At 37.2% G+C, this 23,914-nt stretch overlaps 1 protein-coding gene across 1 annotated transcript in view; it reads left to right on the plus strand.

Moving 5' to 3' along the window:
* The window catches only part of LOC124170909 (beta,beta-carotene 15,15'-dioxygenase-like), a 45,074-nt gene extending 25,413 nt beyond the window's left edge, over positions 1-19,661 (plus strand). Inside the window, exons 4-10 of the mRNA XM_046549957.1 lie at positions 6,620-6,742; positions 9,299-9,455; positions 12,125-12,324; positions 12,453-12,566; positions 15,187-15,336; positions 15,559-15,762; positions 18,777-19,661. Of these exons, the coding sequence (XP_046405913.1) occupies positions 6,620-6,742; positions 9,299-9,455; positions 12,125-12,324; positions 12,453-12,566; positions 15,187-15,336; positions 15,559-15,762; positions 18,777-19,043 (1,215 nt within the window). The 3' untranslated portion in view covers positions 19,044-19,661. The remainder of the gene's footprint in view (positions 1-6,619; positions 6,743-9,298; positions 9,456-12,124; positions 12,325-12,452; positions 12,567-15,186; positions 15,337-15,558; positions 15,763-18,776) is intronic.
* Positions 19,662-23,914: the final 4,253 nt, after the last annotated feature.

The raw sequence follows: 23,914 nt of genomic DNA on the forward strand, positions 1-23,914 counted from the left end.
GTGTTCCGCCCGAGAAGATTTTTTTTCACACGTCCACCGAAACTTAATACACTATTCTATCGAAGCATTTGAAGCCAACACCATCTCGGACCACTGAAGTCACGCATGTTTTTCCCTGAGGAGTCCATTCCTGATTGGTTTTACTCCTGGAGAAAAGAAATGTGAAACTTGCTTGAAATGTCTCGAGACTATAATCACCATCACTACCATCGACCACAATCGTATGTTCTAAGCGGATGTTGCGCCATATTTTCGGGATATTTCTCTATTCAGAACATATATCAAGGCTGTCGATAGAAAATTAAGGTAATTGAAGATTTAAAAATTCGCCGTGGAAAATAATTTTACTCTTCAAGAGGCAAAGAATCTTATTATAAAAAAGGTGAGAAAGAATTCTTTCCGCTCAAGATGCTTCAGAATCTTTTCTGCATCTGACATTTACGCCATTGACGGGAGGAGGGGGGAACATAGTAATTCTTTCGCTTTCTTAAGCGTATATTCGTTATCATTTCTACTTGATGCAATCGGCTTGATTAAAGTTTTAAGCTTAATTTATATGTGCGCATTTATCGTATAATTTTTTCTAGTGATATTGTATTTCGATGTTTTCCTTGAGGACGGAGCAATTGTTGTGATTGCAAAAGGATTAGCTCCCCATTCTAAGAGCTCATGTTTCGGAGGTGTCCGATGATTTTCCGAGATATCGTTTTAGGTGCTGTGCGTTAGGTTTTGGTGCTAGTTTTTTGGCGCTTTGAATTCCTAATATTCCCCCGTGAGTTGTTCTGAAATAAAATCATAATGAAATGCAGTTCGATTAAAATATAAGAGAATTAAAAAAATTAAGATTCAAGATGGAGATAATACGAATAAAATTTTACAGTTATCTACCAGCAGACTTAAAATATGAACAGTCTCCTTTAAGGTCATTGGAAATTAAATCTGTATGAAATGAGGGGCCACGGAAATTAGTACGGGGAGTTAAAAAATTAAAAAAGTGATATTTGTGAATTAACTTTAACTGTAAGCGGATTCTTAACTACTTAATAACTCCTTTGAGTTGTTCAAGTATGAATTTATCGAGAAATACAGTGCTAGGATAGTAATAATGACGAGCAGGAATTTCAAGTAAGATCCTGATTTTATGATTAATTTTATCAGTAAGTCGCAGCACTTCAATAATGGAATTTATATTCTGGGTGTTTTAGAAGCAAAACCCCATGAAATACTGTGCCAGAATAATAAACGTTGCGTATGGAATTGGTAAAAATTTGTGAATTTTAAAAATACCACCGTGGTTGTAGAATTAAATTTATGTTTTAATAGGGGCAGTGTGAGAACCAAATTTTCTCGAGGATTTCTTTAAAATAAAACACCCTAGCCACAGTCCATTAATTACGTTTTGATGGCTGAATAATTGAGTTAGTTATATTCTAATGATAGCCATTAGAAAATTGACGCAGAGGATTGTGAAAATGAATTCATGTGTCTCTTAAATAATTAATTAACTGGACACATAATTTAATAATTACCAATTTAAAGAGTAGATGGCAATACTCAGTGGAACCGTATAACGGGTAACATAATAACCGGAGCTGTTTCTTTCTCGAATCGTCTTTGGGGACCTACCTGCAGCGTGACGATATAAATCAGCTGACATACTATGGCTGTCTCACCGTAGCTCATGTCCAAACATCTCTTTGCAGTCATAATCATTACCGCACGCCGCGAGAACTCCGAATGCATACGGAAGTGGTGAAGAGGCGCGTCGCTATGAAAGAGATTACCAAACGAAAGCGTGCTTTGGAGCAGCGTGTTTGGGAGAGCGTCGAAAGCGAACACGTTCGGCGCCAGGCGGACGAATACGGGGTCAACAGGCCAAGGCCGCTGCCGTCGTCACGTCATCCCAAATGCCCCGCCAAATAGGGTGGTTTCCTATCTTTTTTTATAGCCTAAATCGAAATATTATTACTCCTGAAGTACGCATTTAACGCTTTTAGATTTTTAAATAACGATATCTATTTTTCGCGATTAAATGAAAAGTGAAAATTTTCAAGCGCGCGAAAACGCGACGGCTAAGTATGAATGCTGGGAAAAGCCCGTGTGACGTCATTCTGGTTCCCGCTGTCGCCGTGTGAGGTGACCTTGGGGCGAGGCTTTGAGCGCTGATATGATGCAGGCTGCTAGCAGGTAGCACTTGGTTTAAATAAGGATTATTATTGCCCTATCAAACGAAGGAAACTTTCCGAACTTAGGTATTTTTAATGTGCGATTATTAAGAGATGTTTCCCTGCCTCATGCATGCATTAGTAATCTCAGACAATGTAAAACTCCTATCTACTCGCATAGAAACAAGGTCCCTGTGACGTCACGTGGAGTGGAATCTCATGCGCGCCAATCCGGTCTTTTTCAAATGAGGATAAAATTGACCGTTGCCATTCGTCTAAACTGGTATTTCTAAAACCAAATAATTTGTATATTATGAATACACTAATGGTGGGTGACGAATCGCAATAAATGCCTTTCATTTTCTTTGATGAAGGAAACTACCCTATTTTGAACAATGATTGCGCTCTTCGCAAACGTTACGAATGAGAAAATAACTTTCTGTACGTGTGAGATATAGTTTCGGTGGCAGCCGAGGGCGGATCCAGGAATTTTTCTGGGGGGGGGATCCACCAGGGTCACAACAGGGGTAGGACCGGGGTCAGACAGGCAAACGGTCTTCTCATATTTGAGATAAAAAACAGCATTAAAAATCTCGTCTATATTTAAGCGTCTGGGGGGTCACTTGCCCCCATTAAATCCGCCTACGGTGGTAGTCTTCAATAATGCTAACCTTTTCACATGCCCGTTAGCGAATATTTTCCTTGAAATAGTACTGTTCGCTTGGTCATTTGGGGAACCCGCTAAATTGGGGCAAATCTTGAAGAATAAAACCCAATGGAAGAATATCCAGGAGTTTCCTCCGCTTGACTGGGACGGTATACCGCTTTAATGGGCCAAAAGTCGGCGTCATTGACTCTGTACTTGCGATGAAATTAATTTTTTTTTCGTATCAGGCAACCGTTTTCACCATTATCATTCTCTTCTAAAAAATCATTTTTGGCAGACGCTGTATTTCTGGAAGCTTGAAGACGAACTTAAAGCTTTACAGTATGGTTATAACCAATAATTACGATTAATCAAAGTGTGATAGGCATTATTTATGTTAATCTTTATTCTTAATCAATAATATTACAAACTGATCAACAATCGTTGCTGTCAACAATCAAATCAAATATCCCCCTGGAATACACAGGTGCTAATGGCGCAAAGCAGTTATTCGTGTTTTTGACAGTGTTCTACCAACTTTAAAAATCGGAGAAAAATTATGATTATACTTTGATGTGGGGATAACGACATATATTTTTCGGCGTGTCCATATTGTCTCCTAAAATTTTTTATTTAATTTTGAAAATTTCAAACTTATGCAAAAGTTTAGTTTTCCATCAAAAAATTAAAAAAAAAATCAGGACGGTAGAGCGTAATTATGTATACATTTTAAAATTAAGAAAAGGATTTTACAAAAATAAAAACTGGAGATATGGTTTAAAAAACGAAAAATCGTGTTTCAATTTTTTTTGGGGTTAATTTCCATTGTTAAGGCTTGAAATTTTTGGGGAAACACATAATTTTTGATTCACTTTAAGTGTACATTTTTTATTTTTCAAAACCTCTGGGGGCACTTTTCACCATGTTAACCGGCTAGACCCTTTGTTGTTTACTTCCAGGGTGAATTGGTAACATCGCTTAGTTACTTAGTAGCTTCAAGTCTACTCCCCCCTCCCACCAAACTGATTTTTGTCTATCTCACCCTCGTGAAGTGTAAACATTGTGCAAAATGATTTGGGGACTCGGTATGTCCCCGCGCCGCTAGTTGCGTAATAGATACCTCGTTTTTTTTGCATTGAAGTGTTTACCATTGTTAAATGAAGTGGTGTCTATTACTTCATTTTGGATTTTTTTATAATAATTGAATTATGAGTTCCTAGGACCTGAATGAAGAGAAAATTAAATATGATTTTACGTTTTTACTAAAAAATCCAAGTTTTTCTAAAAATATGAAAAAAAATTGATAAATATTGAAAGTATCAAAATTTAATAATCTACAGCTGTTGAAAACAATTTAAACTTTCAAAAATGTATAGTGGTTTTGAAAAAATATCAGTAGTTATTAAGAAACTAAATAAATAGTTTTGGGATCTGGTATGTCTCCACACCAGTACTAATGTCTCAAAAAACCGTGCTAGTCGTTAAGGGTTAAATTATAAATTCTGTCTTATTTTCACACGGGAGCCTACTCTTGCCTCTCTTATTGAATAACTGTCTGGTAAAAGATCCTAATTGCGTTTCCGGCAGTGGCATAGCCAGGAATTTTGTTAGGTGGAGGTCCAAAATCAGGGGGAAAATTTTTGAAAAACATGGTACTGAGTAGAGGGTTTTTAACTAATTTTAACACTTTTAATAATCGAAAAATCTTCATTTGTTAAAGAAATATTTAGTAAATTCATGATTTTTCAATAATTTGTTTTCTTTTAAGTAGGGAAAAATTTGTGATTTTATTTATCGTTATTTTTAGCATTTTAAATATTATTTTGTCGTTTCTGACATGTCATGCATACATTCGGGATACTATGCCTAATTAGGGCAGCCGCTCAAATGGGGCAAAGTGCACCAGCCCCGATGTGTCCCAGTTAATTAGAATTTACTGTATTTGGAGACCGACATACGAGGTCATTTGCACGGTCAGTGAAGGGAAGGATGTATAGAGAACCAGGTAGCAGAGAATTTTTTGATATTTTTTTTTGGCATGAGCCTTAACTTTAGACACCTAGGGAACCACAGCTTAACATTGAATCCAATGAACGATGAGCTCTGCTTCTAGTGTCCTCCACAAACCACTTACCGGGCAATATCAAAAAAATTCTCTGCTACCCGGGATTTGAACCTGGATCCACAGGATAGGAAACTAACACTCAAGCCACCGCCGGGGAAATAATTCCTACCTCTTGTACAGATTATTTCTCGGCAACTAGTTCTTAAAGATTTATTTCTTATGTTTTATGAAAAATTTATTTCACATCCAACCCACACCTCTATCAGAGTATGTACAGTCGGATGCAAGGAGATTGCCTTTGCAGGTTTTTTTACCTGAGGGAAGGGGTTTTGGAATTGCCATGGATTTCAACCAGTGACGTAACTAGGACTTGGTTTTGAGGGAATGTGAAATGCATCAGGTAGAATAGCAAACCACATTTCTTAAAAATACCAGAAATGTTTCTCAAGAAATTATAATTTTCACGAAAAGTTATGTATCATTTAGCTTTTTAAACTAAAATGGCAAACCATCAAAAAAGATGGTAGAAGCAAGAGTTCTGAGAGGGTTCAGGGCAGGGTTTTGTCCCCTCAAGAGTTATCCACTTATTGGAATGAATTTTGTAATTGTGAGGAAACCCCAGTTTCTATTTTAGTTTTTCTTTCTGATTATCTCGAATATATGTGCAATACCTATGGATAAAAATAAATTTTTTTACCCTCATATGCCAAACATATCATTTAGCAGAAGTTTTCAAAGCGTGAGGCAAATTATTAGAAACTGAGAAATTGATTTTTGATAAAAAAGGGAAAGTTTTTCAAAGCATTGAAATCAAAGCACTTATGCAATTACTTAAGGAATTTTAGAGCTCAGAACATCTTCAAAAAAAGTCTATTTTAAATATTCTTTTCCAATATTCCTGAACCCTGGATTGTGCATGCACCTGCCTTATCATTACTGCCACATCCCATCAGAAAAAAGGAAAAATACCTTCTAATAAAATGTACATTAGTTACACCAGCTTTGAAAAAAGAATTGGTTTTATAGATGTACAATTCGTAATAATTTCTACTCGAACACACCGCCATATGTAATCTAGCATATGTTTCATTCAGAAAATATTGATAATACATAATGACTGACCTCCAAAATTAGCATTTTTATTTACCTATTCTCTATCATCAGTCAGTTAATATTCGTTATCATAAGAATGCCTAGTTGTATCATTTATTAAATGATTGAGCACCCTATGCCTGTTGGTCTCATATCTTTAATTCAAATTGTATGTATATGTTTGAACACCAATAATTCTGCACATAATCCAGCATCTATTTACATTCTGAGGTATGTGTCCTGCATGCATATCATTCATGCATGATTGGAGTTATATATTCCCTTGGTAGAGAATCTATTTGGGAATTATGAGGGTGAGTAACTTTTGGGAATACATATATCTGATTTTTTTTTCAAATGATCTTGTATCTATGGTACCTATCTACCTATGGTATCTATGGTTACCCATGTTAACCCATATTTGAGATACCCATATACTTATGCAGTAACCGTTACATTTTAGAAATCACTTCTCTAGGAATGATTGTGCAAATTTTAAGCGGCTTCATTCATTGGAAATGTTTTTGTTTGTGTATTGAGATTGAAGTACCCCAGGGTGATAGAATGAAAAATCCAGGAATTTGTTTTTGGATAGAGAAAAAAATATTTTTAACTATTTCTCCCACCTTAAGTCTACCTTTTATTTTCCAGATTCCAGATGTGACAGATAACAATGTCATTGGTCTCTATACCATGGAGGACAGCATGTATGTAGCATCAGAAACAAGTATTTTGATTCGAGTTGATCCCAAAGATTTGAAAACTCATGAAAAGGTTTGCACTCTAACTTTAAAATTCTTATCCATGCAGTAGTTTATCATGATATCAAATCTATCAAGTGATTTGGAGGATGAGGAACACTCTGTGCCTTTTTTGAAAGTTATTGCTCATGGTCTTGAATGCATGAGCTATAAATAAGTAAAAATATTGCTTTTGACCCTGTTGTAAAAAGGTTGAAAAATTTGTAGAAACTGATATATCTTCCAATGATTAATGGTGACCATAGTAAAAAATTAGGATTAAATTATTTAGAATGTGGGAGCCCTCTCGTTCCCATTTTCCCATGCTATTTTCATACTGAGGTCTATGTCAAGGTTGGTAGCTTATTGGAGTAAAAATATGAAGAATGTGATGAAGAAGTGGTTGAGGAGAGAAAGGGTCAGTGATTCATTGTCTAGCCAGGCTATTTTGCATGCAAAGTGCAAAGAATGTCAGGGCTACGTTGAGGAAGTTTGTGAGATTCTAGATTATTTTTATTTCCACTGCATAACTTTATGTCTAGATTTTAGACATACATACCTACATCTAGATTTTTTCCCCATCACTAATACGATTGGGAATTCAATATATGAATAATTGTGGAAGGTGAATATTATTTTCACATAGAGAATAATCGCAATTTAATTGTTATTATTGTAAAAATTTGGGCCTAACAATTGGCCCTTGGTAGTTTTACCATGTCCAATGAATTCTTTGGATCAATGGAACCAATATCAATGAATTGATGAACAAGGTCACTTGATATTGGGCTCTGTTATTTGATATGGTTTTTGGATGTAACTACTGCCCACCAAACTCCTTGCACTCTACTGTCACATTCTGCTTTCTTACTACTTCATCTTGAGTGCCTTTATTTTTAAAAGTATTTTATTTGTCATAGTCTAGAATTATGATTGGTTTATCATAGATCCTATCAGAGTTGTACCAATGGTGTCATTGTGTTGAAGCCATTTCTCTAAGAAGGAGCTTAAGTTCTCACAAAGGTGCTCCTGTAGAGGCAACAGCACACTTGATATATTATTTTTGCCGCAGCTATCTTTTGAGAGCTTAAATTGAAATATGTTCTTTTGACTGAGAAAATTCAAGGCATGTTTCATTTGTGTCTTTTTGTAAAAATAACCTTATTTGGTAAATTTTATGTTTGGTGCAAAAGGCGTAAAAAGAATAAAATTCAAGTTTAGGTTAAGAAAGTGAAGATATTAATGACTGGAAGTGCATAATATATATTCTGTGTGCATGTACTAATCACAGATTTTTGCTAGATTGTATGTATGAAGTTTGTCAGATGAACAATGAGCTATTTTCTTAATTATTTGGAATGGCATGCAGGTAAAAGTTTGTAATCATTTAAAAAAAATGTATTCTAAGATTTTTCATGCCATGATATATTTGAACAGAGGAAAGCACAACCAGGACATTTAAATTTTGGTATCCTACTCCAACTAACATGGCCCTCATGGACCCATTTATTCCTACGGATGAAATTCACTACTTGCATACATATATGACATCCCTGTCCTCCAGAGAAAAATAAAAAGGGACAAAGAAAAAAATATAAATTTTACAAGTCCATTACCACCTTTGCCCTTCTCTTCCTTGAATAATGCCTGTTGCACCTCATACTCTCATTTTTCATCCCATTTCCACAATCTACTGAAGTGGAAGGAATGTGAGGACTGATTACCTATCTTTGACTCAAAGGGTTTCTCAACCCTCCACCAATACCTAACTGAATCTTCTATCAGAGGATGCTTAAAGGGCTCACTTGACTTACTGGCAAACCATCACCCTATCTCCATTGAGGATTTCAGCACACCCTCACAGTGGTCTTGTTGTTGTTCTTCATCTTTTCCCAGGACTGCAGCCCCCAAACTAAGTTTAACACACATTATCCTTGACCTCAATGTGTGACCTAGCATCATTAACATGGTGGTTCCCCTGTGGTGACATGGGTTCTCAAAAGGGAAAATATTTCTGAAAGTGCTCTGTACTAAAATGCCTCCTCAAAACTAACAAGCACTGTTCAAAATTTAGGCATCCTTAGCTCACAGAGAATATGTAATTTTCTCCTGGTAACATGCCCTATGGACAATACCAAAACTGTCTTCTTCTTGGGTTTGTGTACATCCTTCCTCCCCAAATTATTTGTTATGAAGTATTGCTCCAAGCATTCTTTACATGACTCCCAAAACTCCTCTCCCTCCGTAACCGACACCGTAGAATTTGGCTTCCTCGTTGCCACTGTAATCTATTAGAAATAGGAAAGCACAACCACAATGTCCACATTTCGGCCTGCGTACTACTCCAATCAACTTGGCCCCCGTGCATCCATCTATTCCAACAGATGAATAATGAAATTCACAAATTGTCACAACTTGCATACATACGTAACACATGCCTCCATCCAAAGTTTTGGTGAAAACAGTGAATGAAAGAAAATAGAGCATGAGAATCCACATTTTTTGCCTAGATACAGTTTATATTACATACTAATTAATGCTGTAGTAAATCTTTATTGCATATCATTATCTTTTCCTTATTTATCCTTAGACTGACCTTGGCAAGTTTGTTGGCTTGAATATCGCAAGCTCCCATGTGGTGAAAGATGAAAAAGGTACCAGCTATTGCCTTGGATCCTCCATCTTGTCAGGAATAAAACACCATATTGTAAAAATACCTCAGTCCCCAAGTGGCAAGGCAAATGATGGTAAGTTGATCCCTCAATTGAATGATAATTTTACCTGTGCAAAATTTTACACAAGTGTGTGCGACCATGGTGAAGTGAAAATGGTAAATCATTCCAAACCTCGGCCAGCTTTGATTTTCCTTTGCCCTTTGGGTTTTCAAATTGCCTTCTTTGACTGATTCCTTACTATTAGGCTTGATCCTTCAGCTCTAACATTTTGTGGAATACTTTTTATTTCATTTTTCATTTATGAGTACCCTCGTGACACAAACGTACCTTCACATTTGGTGCCATTACTCCCAATAGGAGGTAATTTTCACAACAGCTTAGATAGGCACTCTTCTTTCATGAATGCTTACCTATGAGGTTACTCTTAAGACTACCCTGAGAGACTTCTCTTCCTTTCTAACTTGTTGATGATCGGAAAAATACCAAATCCTTTTGATATTACATTTCGGATCGTTGATCATGAATTGATTCTTGCAACATGCCATACTTATCCATAATAAGTCTCTATTGCATCAAATTAACTCCCCTAAATGAAATTAAAATGTATTCTGAGCTAGTTCCGTCCTAGCCTCGATGGTCACTGCAATGGGACATTGATTTCATATTGGTTGGTTGTTATTGCATTAGTGCTCTCAGCCTGATCATCCTCCCTTTTCATGTGACTTTTTTCGCAAAGTTGGAATTTAGACAAATTTGAGAATGTTCATTTTAAGAACATAGCATTACTTATCCTTTTGGTTTTATACAGTTGAGGACCTCAAATGTGGAAAGCTTTGGACCATACGGTTTCTGGGTTTTTGGTTTTTCTTTCTGGTCTTCATGGCATATTTTGTTAATTAATTAATTTATAAATGCGTTCAGGCTCTTGTGCTCGATATTTGAGATCCCTACGTGTCCCTGCCGAGATTGTTAGTTTAAGTTCATAGCGTGTGCTAACTTCCTACTGGTTCCAGAACAAGTCTCAGAGAGTGGTGCCACGAGGTGGCAAGTCAAGACACTACGCAGAGGAATTTTCAAACGTTCCGGATATCTGGTTTTCTGGGTTTCTGGATTCCGGATTTGAGCTCCTCAACTGTACATTCATAAAGATTAGTCATCTAACATCACCTTAATTTCTGTAAATTGTCAATTTATTTTTCCCAGTGGGGAACAATTTTTAACCCATTTCTCATGAAATGTAGCGGCCTAGATTGTTAGTTTGGGCTTCAGATGAATTCTTCTTGGGTGTTACACCAGGTCACCTGGTCCATGGAGGCCAATGTTTCACCAGAATTCTTTTCTAGCATTCTTAAGGCTGAGGTTAGATGCTGCAGTTCTGTCTCTCTCTATATATATATGTGCTATTCTGTATCACAAGGCCTCAGGCTAATAAGAGCAAAAGACCCTATTGAACTAAAGGTACCACGAATTAACCGCATTCCATGTGAATGTGGTGAGGTTTTCATTGTCAAGACGGTTAAGACAGTAAAGATTGCGCTTGAAGGAGCATCTGTCTTTGCCAACTAGAAAAGCCGACAGCGAAATAGCACGACATTAGAGAGAATCATTGCATCCACTGGGAGGACATCACAGTGCTGGGTGGTTCCTGAGAATATAGGGACTGACTCACCAAGGAAGCAGTTGAGAACTGCCTCCACAGCAATAATATCAATAAGAACCAAGGTCTTACCCTTAGTAAGATTTGGAACCCAATGATAAAAAGGATAGCATTGATTTAAGCGTTGAGTAGTAGTGGCACAGCAAGGCAAGGTTTTGGGGGATAAAACCCCTCATGGAGCTCAGAGAAATATTTAAGTCCAATCCATATACTACTTAATTTCATTAATGCTACTTACGGAACATTGTGAAGATTAATATAATATGTATCCCTCAAAAAGCTGTGAATCTTATTATTTTGAGCCATTTACCCTAAAATTTAAATTCCAGTATTAGGTAGTTGAACGTAAAACCCCCTGAGCCTTAATTCCTAGCTGCACCCCTGTTGGGTAGCATTGATAAACCAATAATAAAAAGTTAGGGCCGAGACTCCACCAATGAATGATGACCCGCTTGAGTGCTGAGGATGCTAGAAAAGAATCACAGAGATCATCGGCCTACATGACCCAGAGCAATGCTTAACAAGAATTCATCCAAGTCGTTGGCCAGGAGAGCTTCAAATCTTTCACTGCATATGGACCAGCCAACTTCCCCTTGTACACAAATGCTACTATAGGGCTACATGGGATCCTGCAGCAGTGGCGTAGCCAGGGGAAAATCCAGGGGGTCTGGATTCCCCCCCCCCCCAAAAATATAAAAACAATTATTTTCCTTCATAAAAGAAAAAAAATATTGAAAAATCATGAATTTAAAAAATATTTCTTTAACAAATTAAGTTTTTTCGATTATGAAAAGTGTTAAAATTAATTAAAAACCCTTTACTTACAATTACTACCCTGTTATTTTTTTAATTTCCCTCTTGGTTTTCGACCTCCCAAACAAAATTCCTCCTGCAGCTCATCATGTTACCATTTCGCTGCAACCCACTAAATTTCTGGATAGGATTTTGTGTTGTTATAATAATTGTGTCTTCTTACTGGCATATCTATACATATTATGTTTTTTTTTGATGGTTTGTAAAACTGCAAAGTAGACCTATTAAAAGTACAATTAACATTAATTTTTTTTCATGGCATGGTGAATAGCCTGGAAAAAAGCAAAAGTGTTGGCAAATATTCCATCACCTTACAAAGTGAACTACAACTATTACCACAGTTTTGGAATGTCTCCAAATTATTTTGTTCTCATTGAGCAGCCTATGTTAGTGAATGCCATGAAGCTAATATCTCTTCCTCTGAAAGGGAAAGCATTAAAAGAGTGTATGGAATGGCATCCAGAAGAAGAAGTAAGTTGTTTATCTCACATTTTATATTTGCTAATAGAAAATATTTTTGGTAGATGATACATTCATATCCAGTTCATATTTCATTCTTTGAAGCCACCTTGGAGTAACTGTTGTATCCTTATTTACAGAGCAGATTTGTTGTGATTGAAAAGGGTAGTGGTAAAATTGTTCCTGTAAAATATAAATCATCTGCACCATTCTTCCTTTTCCACCACATCAACACCTACGAAGAAGACGGACATGTGAGTACCCTCAATAATCTGTGCGCTTCAATTTATTCATATTTTCTGATGTGATTACGATGGGATTATAATTGCACCTGTTCCACCATAGAGCCTGCAATGAAGGTAAAATTAAGCTAATGAAGGGTCAGTGTGTGGGCATGAGTGTTGGCATCCAACTATGTATTAGGTCCAGATTTTATTCCCAGTTTTGGTATAGAATTTTCAGAGAGAACGTAATCCCTGCCTTGGTGCTGTGTTGAGAGCAATATTGGTACATAGGTATTTCTTTTTCCGGACAGAACCATGATCCCATTGGAATTTTAGCTAAAGAGCAGGCTAATGCCTTTTCAGGCTCACCTTCCGTCATTCTTTCCCTTCCTTGGCACTATTGCACACAGCAGTCAGTTGCCTTTCAAAATTTGAATGGAAGATTACTGCAATATTTTTTTTATTTTTAATTATTCATCTCCATGAAGATAGCATATTGAAGGCCTTTACATGAGGGGATTCCAACCATCAGAAGTGATGGACTATCACAAGCACCAGTGCCCTGGTTAGAAGCAACCTTCCCCAGGTGGGACCTGAACCCACAACCTTTGGTTGGGCAGGCAGGGACTTGCTACCACCAAGGCTGCCAAATGCAATGCAATGTCGGTTGCTACCTAAATAGACAATTAATTCAAGCTAAGGGTATTAGCAAAGTTGATTGATAGGCTGAAATGATTGGTGACTTGCTTCATTTGAACTATTTCATTAAGTATAAAAGGAGAAATGATAAAGATTTAGGGTTGAGTTCTGATTCAAAATGGCACGTTTGAGTAGTCTTCAATTCGTATCAGTGTGACAAGCAGCTGGTGGTCATTTTATGTCATTTGATGCTTATTTGAAATTTTATTATGTCTACTCTATCCAGCTTTGTTCTCATTCTAATGTTAGACCATGTAGGCATAAGCCAGGGAATACTTTAGCATAGGTATACTTGTCTACGTGTTGGATTTGTGGAAGTGAGTTTGCCAAATTACCTCATTACCTCAATTGATATGGCATCAAAATAGTTATTTGAAGATTTTCACAGCTTTTTTATCCATCTTGTATGTTCCTTTCAGGAAATGAGGCATGGAAAAACTCTCGTCTTGATCTTACATAGGTTCCGTTACCCCATTATTGGCCCAATTTGAATATTTTGCTGAAGACGATAGTTGTTGGGCATGGGAATGGGCCAGGAATCCTTTCCATAACTGCCTCAGGTTATAACTATCCCCCTATTGAAATTTGGATTTTTCTCTATTTTGACGGCTTCATGTATAAGGTGTGGATGGTAATCTTCCATCTTTGTCAACACTGGTGCATGGTTGAACATTTATTTATGCCCAGGGCTGGAGGCATAATGTTCAGCAACCGCTGATGCATTACATTCATGATGTTGCAATGCTCTATTGTGCTCTATAAGCCTTTGGGAGATAGATCACTTGTTCCATCTCATGTAGCTTCTGCTGCAGCAATGCAATTCCCAGTGCATTTTGGCACTATGGGTTAGCATTTCCATGATGCGGGTCTTCTGCTGTGGATGACGATGGGGTGTTGAATTTAGATATCTGTCGGTGTGGGCCTCCTTCATACAAAATGAGTGGCCTAGGCTTCCTTCCATTTTCCTTGGAATCAGGACATCTAGGAAAGGGAGGGAAGCTCCTCCTTCAAGTACTTTCGTGAATGTGATGTCTGTATGGATGTTATTGAGATGTTCATGGAAAGCCTCGAGTTTGTCTATAGCATGTGGCCAGATCACAAAAGTGTCATCTACTTATCTTAACCAGCAGCAACTCCTCCGAGGGCCGCATTTTTAAGCCTTTGCTTTTCCTTAGCACACCTTGGAAGGGGAAGGACACTGGGAGGATATCAGGATAGGAGACACCGCCGTAATAAGAGTCGGACGACGCCTCCTGAGAGAGGATGGGATGGAAGGGAGGAGATAGGGATTCAGTTATGGTTTCGCGCTACGGCAGGCAGGTCTCACTCCCGTGGGCTTCAGGGCGCTACCCTCCGAGAAGGGTACCAAATCCCCAGGGTACCATTACCTTGCCGGTGCCAAGGGTCCTCTGCCTATCTCCCTCCAGGCGGTGCTGCCTTTACTCACCCATTTTATTTTTGTGGCCCAAACTCTTTTTTTCTTGGAAGGGACTTTTGGCGACCCTCCCTCCTTATCCAAACTATTCCCTCTCCAGTTTTTTTGTGATCACATTGTATTCGCTTGAGGAACTACCCTGTCCTTCCATAGTATGATTGGAAAATCAAAGGGTCTCTCTTCCTCAGAGGGAAATCTTTTCTTCCTGTAAAAATAGCAAAGCATGGTTTCCCTAGTAGTGGGCCCTGTCGTCCCAGTGACAGCACGGGTTTTTCCCGATCTCCTCCCTTCCATCCCATCCTCTCCCAGGAGGCGTCGTCCGGCTCTTATCACGGCGGCGCCTCCTATCCTGATATCCTTCCAGTGTCCTTCCCTTTATAGATATGAGAGCATCAAAAAACCAGGAACCACAAATACAGGGCCCTCACCAATATAGTTGCAGTGCTTATCATGTATTACCATGCTATGAAGATGATGACGCATATATCTTTAATAAGCCAATTGTTTCATTTTCAGCTTATCGTTGACATAATTGCTTATGACAGCCCAGAGCTTCTGGACAAACTATATTTGGAACAACTACGGTCAAATGAATTTCACTATTCTGATTTAGGGGGAGGCAGGAGATTTATCCTTCCCCTACCAAAGGATGGAGAAACCATAAATGTAAGTACATAGTTCAATATAATATCATTATGCCATCGTTGATTGCCAATTATCTACTCATGGAATGATTTAAGTTATGCTTCATTTATATGTTATTATTTTCATGCGAGAAATTTTGGCCATTAGAATGAGATGTTACATGAACTGTTTATATTGCTTATATTTTTGTGGATTAATGCAGGGAAAACAGTTTCAAAAGTAATTTTCTTTCGTTGCTTTCAGGAAATGAAAGCAAATACCAACCTTGTGACCCTTAAAGGAACCAAAGCAACAGCATTGAAAGTGGGAGATGCTGTAACTCTGACCTGTGAGATAATATCAGAGCCAGGATATGACCTTCCAACCATGAACAATTCTTATTATGGCAAAAAGTATAAGTATTTTTATGCTGTAGGTCTCTTCAATGTTGGAGGATACCAAAACTCTGTAAGTTTATTACTTTCAATCATTTAATAATAACTAAGCTTTTCAGTCTTCAGCTGATGAGTATTCTTGTGATTGGCAAACGATTCAGTACTTCTTAAATTTATAGTGTGTGCCATTCCAAGACTATGCTTTGACAAGCTGATTTTTCTTGTCTAAATAGAGTATTTCTTGTTCACTTATGGTTTCCACCATGCACAATGTCACTCCAATGCAGGCCATACCACAACCAAGATATTGCGTACTGCAGGCTTCCTGTGGGGAAGGTTGTCTTTAACTTTTAACTGCCGGTCACAAATTTTCGCTGAAATGTGAAGGTTACGGGTTTGCTTAATTCCTCCGATTTTCCAGAATTAGAGAAAAGGAAAGAATAAAGGATACCCAATGGTTTTTCATGATATTTTTCCAGTCACAATGTTTTACGAATACTTTTTTAACAGTTTTGTCTTAACAATGCTTTTCAACATGAAGTGAAAATCTCTGTCATATTATCAATTTCATTTAAACGTGTTGCTCCGATGTTCCAATTCAATTGGAAGACTTTCTGTGTCAGCTATCATTTTGGAGCAGTTTGTTAAGGTGGTCAAAATGCCCTGGGAGGGGTGATGGTAACCTTTCCAGTTTAGGTTGAGGTCATTGTGTTTTACCTAACCAACAGTACCCTCAGGCATCCTTTTCATTTTAATTGCCTTTCTACTAAAAACCAAGCAGAATCCTCCAAAGCCAAAGTGTCATATGGCTTTGTTTTTTGGCAATTAAAAGTTAAGTACATCATGTACATGTAGTTAAGAACTATTGCAACTCAGTCAATTGCTTTTTTTCAGTATGCATGCATTAAAATGTATCAAAATTGGTAACGTTTATACAGACAGTGAAATGAGAAGAAAAGGTATGGGATTTTAATGAAGATATTGGTGAATAAATAGCTAAAAACTACTTTGGATATGGGCTGTTTACATGGAAAATGTGGATGGCACTGAAGCCAAAGGTCCGTGGTTTGATTCCCGGCCCAGGGGATTTTTTTCTCATGGCAATTCTTGTATGGAAAGTTTAATTCAAATCAAGTAGCTGGTTAATAAACAACCCTATATACTTTTTCTGGACTTCTCCATTTTCCCGGTTATCGCCGCGTTTTTAGGTCGAAGATCATTGACCTGAAGACACCTGGTGGAATCCTGGCAAAACTGTCGTCACCTCTGACCACGAAACGCGGCGATAACCCGGAAAATGGAGAAATCCACGAACTATGTACGCCACGGAAGACTCCGAGACAACCACCCTGTATACCTCTCATTCTCTCCCAATACCCAAAGTGTTATGTTGTAAAGGAAGAGCTGTGGTGTTGCTTTTACAGTAGTATCTCCATTATGAAAAAACACTGGAAAAATTCCTAGGATACCTATGATTGTGGAAATTTTATGATTGTGCGTGACATCTGATAGTATTTATGATGAGGCGAGAAGCTCATAATTTCACCGCCTTACATAATGTGTTCCATTGTTCTACTGAATGCTGTTTTACTAGCACTCTGCTCCGCATGTTGCTGATAGGGTAGCCAAGGTCTCTGTTTAAGTTTTCTATCTTTTGTATTTCCAAGCCTTCCCTAATCTGCCTAGGATAGAAGCAGCTTTCCTGTACCAATATTTTTACCCTTTCAATAAATTTTGCATTCCATCAGAAGAACAAAGATAGCTAATAATATCAGCACCCAGACCATCGAAGCTCAATGGCTTATGAAAGGTACACAAGGAAGGTGTACCACCATGGCCAACTGTAAGCCAGATCGATGCCTTGCCAAACCTTGCCAAATACCTGGCCAAAATGCTACATGATCACATAGGAAAACTGCCTACCTACATCAAGAATTCCGCCCATTTTGTAGACATGATAAGGGGTATGACCGTGGCATGAAAAGATATAATGATCAGTTTTCATACCATTTCACTCTTTAAGAATGTGTCAATCAAAGAATCAGTGGAGATTGTGAGAAAACTCATCAGCTCAGGAAAACCTAAAGATTTCCCTGAACTAGTTGAATACTGCCTTCATAACTCCTCCTCCTGTGGAATTGAGATTACAACAAGCAGTCAGACTGAGCAGCGATCGTCACTTTCCCCTGTAGTGGCAAAACTTTTCATGGAGGAGTTCAAGAAGGATGCTGTCAGCAATTACCACAAGAAATCCAAAGTATGGCTGCAGTGTGCTGATGACACTTTCACTGTCTGGCCTCACAAAGCAGAAGAACTGGACAATTTCTAAACTACCTGTACAGTCGGCACCAAAAAATCCGTTTCCCTATGGAAAAGGAGAGGGATGACAAGCTACCCTTCTTGGATGTTATGGTCTGGAGAAAAGGTGATGGTAATCTTGGACATGCCATACAATATTGAAAGGCAACACACACCAACCAATTTCTCAATGCAACGTCACATCATCACGAGTGCTAGGCATTCATCATTCAGCAGAACGACGGAACTCAGTACACAAGGCAGCAAAATAAATAGCTTCTCACCTTCGACCTGAAGATCAAAACAGGAATGCTTGCCAAACTGTTGTCACTTGCAACAGACAAATGTGGCTGGAGTGTCCAGAAAAGTGTTGTAATTTCATGAATGCCCCTCTTGTTTTCAGTATAAAAATTCAAATGCTATGCATGGCATAAAAATTCTGGAGAAAGTTTTGCATATGGTGAACGAGTCGTATATAAATATCATACACTTAGGTAAGGGGAGCCAGTTCCTATCCCTGGTCCTCCAGCAATTTTTGTCTATTTCTAGCCATGCAAGGACTGGAGGGCCTTCAGCTAGGAATGTAAAATCTATTTTTTTATGTTTGCACCCTGGTGTTTCAGGTCCATGGCCAAGGCTCCACCCAAGAAGTTGAATTGCCCCTTTAGTTTGTAATTCTTGACTCGTTATACCCATTTGATATTAATCTTTTTATCATATTGCATAGTATTAATACCTGATCGTATTTTTAATTAATTTGGTATTTTTTGTATTCTTCTTGCATATCAGATTGTGAAAGTGAATACTCTCACTGGAGAAGTGACTACATGGAAGGAAGGGCCATACACATTTGCAGGTGAAGTCCAATTCATTCCTAGGACATCTGGATCCACCCAGGTTGAAGAAGATGATGGGATACTCCTGTCATGTATCACTGATATCAGAAGAGAAGAGCCAGACTATCTCCTAATTCTGAATGCCAAGGATCTAACAGAGATTGCAAGGGCAGAGGTCTCGGTACAAGTTCCGATTGCTATTCATGGTATCTTTATTTGAATTAGGTACCTTGCCATTAAAAGGCTGTGGCCTGAAAAAAATTGAAGAGGTTCAAGTGAAAAGGGGGTACATATTAGGGGTTTATTTCTGTGGAGAGGGTACATTTGACACCCTATAACCCAAACATTTCAGGGGGTTAAACCCCTTGTTCCCTTCCTCACTTGCTACAGCCTTGTGCCATTACAGAAAATATCATAAATTTTCATTGTTGTTAATTATTTGTTAATGTTATCTGTGTCACCTGAGTAAGCCCTTGTGACAATAAAGTTTGAAGAAACCAGAAAAGGAGGACAAAAAAAATTTGCATTGATGAATCAAATTTCATCAGTTATTGGTCCACTAGTAAGCAAAGGATACAAAAAATGCTGCTGTTGAATTGAAGGAATTTCTGTTGAATGTTAACGTGAATCAATTTGATAACAAACTGAAGGAAATTAGTAGATCATCCAATTCTTCTCCTGATATTATATTGCCGGCGGGAAGGCACAATATCTGCTGTGAATTTCCATGTGGAAACTAAATTTATGTCTGTATGTCCCAGAAAAATTGAACAGATGAAATAAGGTGAAACTGTAATGAGAAACTCATATCAGCAGTAAAGTTTTTGTTTGTCCAAAATCTATTATATTTCCTTAGTTGGATTCCTGGAATATACTCTAAATTAATATATCAATTATAAATATGTACACATATTGTATAGATAAAATATTTATTATAATATTATATATCAATATTAAATATATATAAATATATTTAGCATATTAAAAAAATATGCTAAAAATTAAGTGTTTGGATAGTGGCTAGTGAGATTCTTTTTTCATGCCTCTTCAATCTGTTGACGTACATAGAAAACCGTTCCTGTCTCAACAAGTTGAAATTTTAATTAATTTGCTGCAGTGTCAGTATTCCCTGAAAATGTATGACGTCTGGTTACATGGTATATTAGCACATAGGAATTACCAATGTGTGGATGCATGAATGATTTTGGTGGACTGGAACGGTACATGTACGAATGTATGTACTAAATTAGGTTCTATTTTCGGATCAAGCAATCGTAAAAGTTGGGTGGTTGAACGGTACATTTTTGAGTTCATTCACCCATTCATGCATTTAAACATGTCTTAATGTATCAAGTAACCAAGTACTTACACAGCAGATGGTGTCCTGAGTACATCCATATGCACAGCATTTATCAATTGGTTTATATAATAACGCCAAATTAATGATTTTTTTTAAATTGAAGCAATGGGTAAAATGCGGCAACATTATTTAATCCACACCCCTAGGACAAGGATGAATGTTGACTACCTATCTATGTCTGTTATTATGACAGCATATAGAACAGCTTTATACTCAGGAACGGAGGTTTGTCAATCTGGCTATTTGCCTCTCTCTAACAATAAGTACCTCTTTACTATTGGTCAAATCAGTGAGGCCTCCCTTGAAAAGCCTTGGTCACTGTTTCCATATTACATACGTTTATGTTCAATTATTGCTCGGCAAATATTACTCTTCATTTAATCGCGAAAAATAGATATTGTCATTAAAAAACCTGTAAGCGTGAAATGCGTACCCCAGGAGTAATAATCTTTCGGTTTAGGCAATAAAAATAATAAGAAACCACCCCATTGAAAAAAATATATTAAAACCACCCTAATACGGGTTGCCAAGTATGACTTACTTTGAGGCCAGTGTTCCTGTTGAAATTAACCTGCTCTTCCTTCTTTACTTCGCTTGCTACTCTTATATGATGACACAGATGTAAAAATGCTGCAAACGAAATACTTTTTAACCCATTACCGGCCGAGTAAAGAAATACATGAAAAAATATAATTTTCTCTCTTCATTTTACCTAATAACATGCTAAATAAGGTAAATTGAAAATATGGGCCTTAAAAAAAATTTGCGTTTTCGCAACGTTGCGTTGGCCGAATCCGGTATCTGTATGCAGTTATGCAACCCGCATTACAATACATTGCCGTTTCATAGGAATATGCTGGTTTTTTTTCAGCTCAGCTTACAATTAACGTATCCCCCTTCCAACGGCCTAGGCCCAGACTGCTACAACGATGTTACTTAGATATTATAAGATATTTGATTTCACTGCTACAGTTTAATATTTTATGCCCTTACTCAGATATTAATATTATAAATAATACAAAATGTGAGGGCTTCCGAGCCTCTATCGTCGGATATTTATCTTTAAATAGAAAATAATCAACACGTCTCACAAACGAAGCTCTCAAAACTGCTGGCAACTATTACAAACAAGCACAACAATTACTTCGTGTGATGTTTAGGCACCTTTGACGTCATCAGAGCTTCGTCGGCAGTGGCTTGGGGGGTGAGGGATTTTTTGGCGCGCTTTAAAATTCGTTACTTATATTTATCATTGAATATTTCGCGAATGAAAACTCAGATTTACATGCGGTTTTCTTTGTTGAATTCGGAAAATAATTTTCTGCCCGTCTGTGAAATAAAAAAATTCATGCAAGTTCCCCAATCTCTACTCCAGTCAACTATGAGAATAAAAATAATCTCAAACGTCGCGAAGACGCAACAATAGAGATAATATCGACGCTCGTTTACTCCACTGACCGTCGCAATGATTTCTCTCCCGTGACACGATGACTCGTTCGTGAGTCGTTCCCGAGCTACCATGAAGATTCATACCCAGATAGTGATCATTCAAATTTAACACATTCAATGCGGATGATATTTTCACCGAAACCTCCAGTGACGGATGGGTGATTTTGCTTCATAACGGTGGTCTTGGAAGTAATACAACAGAATTTGCAATTTTTTTCGTTTCTATTTCAAGCAATTAGTAAAAAACCCTAATGACATACATGTATGCCACCCGTCACCAGTAATTGACAATTCACGCAACCCGCATTACACACATGCAATTTTCCTTGTATGAAGGAGTGAACTTTTCATATTTCCGTTTATAATACTTCTTCTACCATTGATTCCTTAGGTTATTGGCGGAAATATCTTGGAATTAGTCTTTACGTGTATTTTTTTTGTTTCAACGGCCGTAGATTTAATTTTTTCAAGTCACAGAAGTAGAACACACAATGAACGGCAAGAAAAATATAAATTTATGGGATAAACATTTTTTTAAATCTATGTTACCCCAGAGTTATTGCAAAATTGAAACATTTCAATAAAAATTCTCACAAATGTTAATGATATATTTGAAAGCAAGGCCTTATAGCCCTGGTTGACCTTCACATTCTGGGCAAATTGCAGTCACTGTCCTTCGGATGCCTTCACGGTTAGCGGAGAAATGAAGAGCCTGCATCATTCCTAAAAACCTATCACGGCACATTTTCTCCCGAATATCGGTACTCACACTAATTCTGACCTCCAATCGTTAAAAATCGTGTTAACCCTAATTGCGCCCATGTGGAGAAGAAGGCCCAGCCAAGTTTCCAGTTCTCCCTGTCTAACAGCTTCCAATCCATTATGCCCTTAGTGAAGGCCCTTGGTGAAGGATTTTGGAGGAAAATGCTTACAGCATTTTTCTCCGTCTATGAGAGGATTATTTCAAAGAAAATATCATTTGCAAGTTGAAATAATCTCTGGGAGTGCCGCTGGTAGGGAGGGACTCCAACCTTGAGCCTTAAAAATTATCAAGCAAAATAGTACAATTTGTGTAATGGAGTGTTGCATATGTGATTAATACCTTAGTTTTTTATGAAAATTAAGACTCTATCTGTACCTAACCCTAGAATGTATTAATGACCTACAAAATGAAAACACCATAATGATCAGAGGACAAGTAATTGATGCGGAGCAATGACTGAGAAAATATGCCGTAAAATTAGGAAAAAAACCCAAATTATGTAAAAAAACGTAATTTGCAATAATTATTTTAAAATTATTAATAAAGTATAAAATACGACCTTTTGGACCGCATGGAAACATTTTTGAATAAAATAGTAAGTTTTGAGACGGGAATACACGTTATTAACAAAAACTAAGTCTGATAATAATTTTTGTGGTTGTACATAAGATATGAATAAATTAAAAAATAAGATAAAAATACTATTTCAAGGGAATAAATAATGGTTAAATGCCGTAATGCTTAAAATACCTCTGAGTCTATTTTTTTCCGCAATTTCGTTTACAAAGCTAAGGAAACAAATAAACAAGTAAAAAAATACAGTCCAATACTGTAGATAATGTAATGCAGTGTTGCATACGCCATTAATATGTTATTTTTTTATGAAAAGGAAGAAAATCTGCAACTAACCCAACACGTATGAATAACTCAGAAAATGAAATAAAATAGAAATGAATAGAGGATTGGTAATTGACCTAGGGAAACGAATGAGAAAATATGCAGTAAAAGTAGGAAAAAGACCCAAAAAAATCACCCAGGATAAACGTAATTTGCATTAATAAAAAAATGTTCCTAGCAAAAGAAATTCAAATATAACATCATTAACTGAAGCACCGCACTAAGATCATTTTTTTATAATGTAGTGAGTATGAAACGGGGATAAATATCTTCAATAAAAAAGTTAGTCTAATCATAATTTTTGTGATAGCACATAAAATATGAATAAATTAAAAATAAAGTTAAAAAAACAAATTTAAAAGAATAATCCATATGTAAGACATGATTATGATATTTACGATAAGAACGATGGAAAAGAGACGAAGGAAATGAAAAGAAAAATCTCAACCTGCCAAATTGTTCCAAAAACAGCAGTAAAGTAAACAAAAAAACACTAAAAATGAAGGAACACGTAGAACTAGAAACGGACACTTCCGCAATGGTGTAAGGTCAATCCCGAACTGCGGGAGGGTGAAAAAGTAACGCTAGGCGCGCTCGGAGCACCCTAGTGACCAGCGGAAAA

This window comes from Ischnura elegans, chromosome X (genome assembly GCF_921293095.1).
Source record: "Ischnura elegans chromosome X, ioIscEleg1.1, whole genome shotgun sequence".
Lineage (NCBI taxonomy): Eukaryota > Metazoa > Arthropoda > Insecta > Odonata > Coenagrionidae > Ischnura > Ischnura elegans.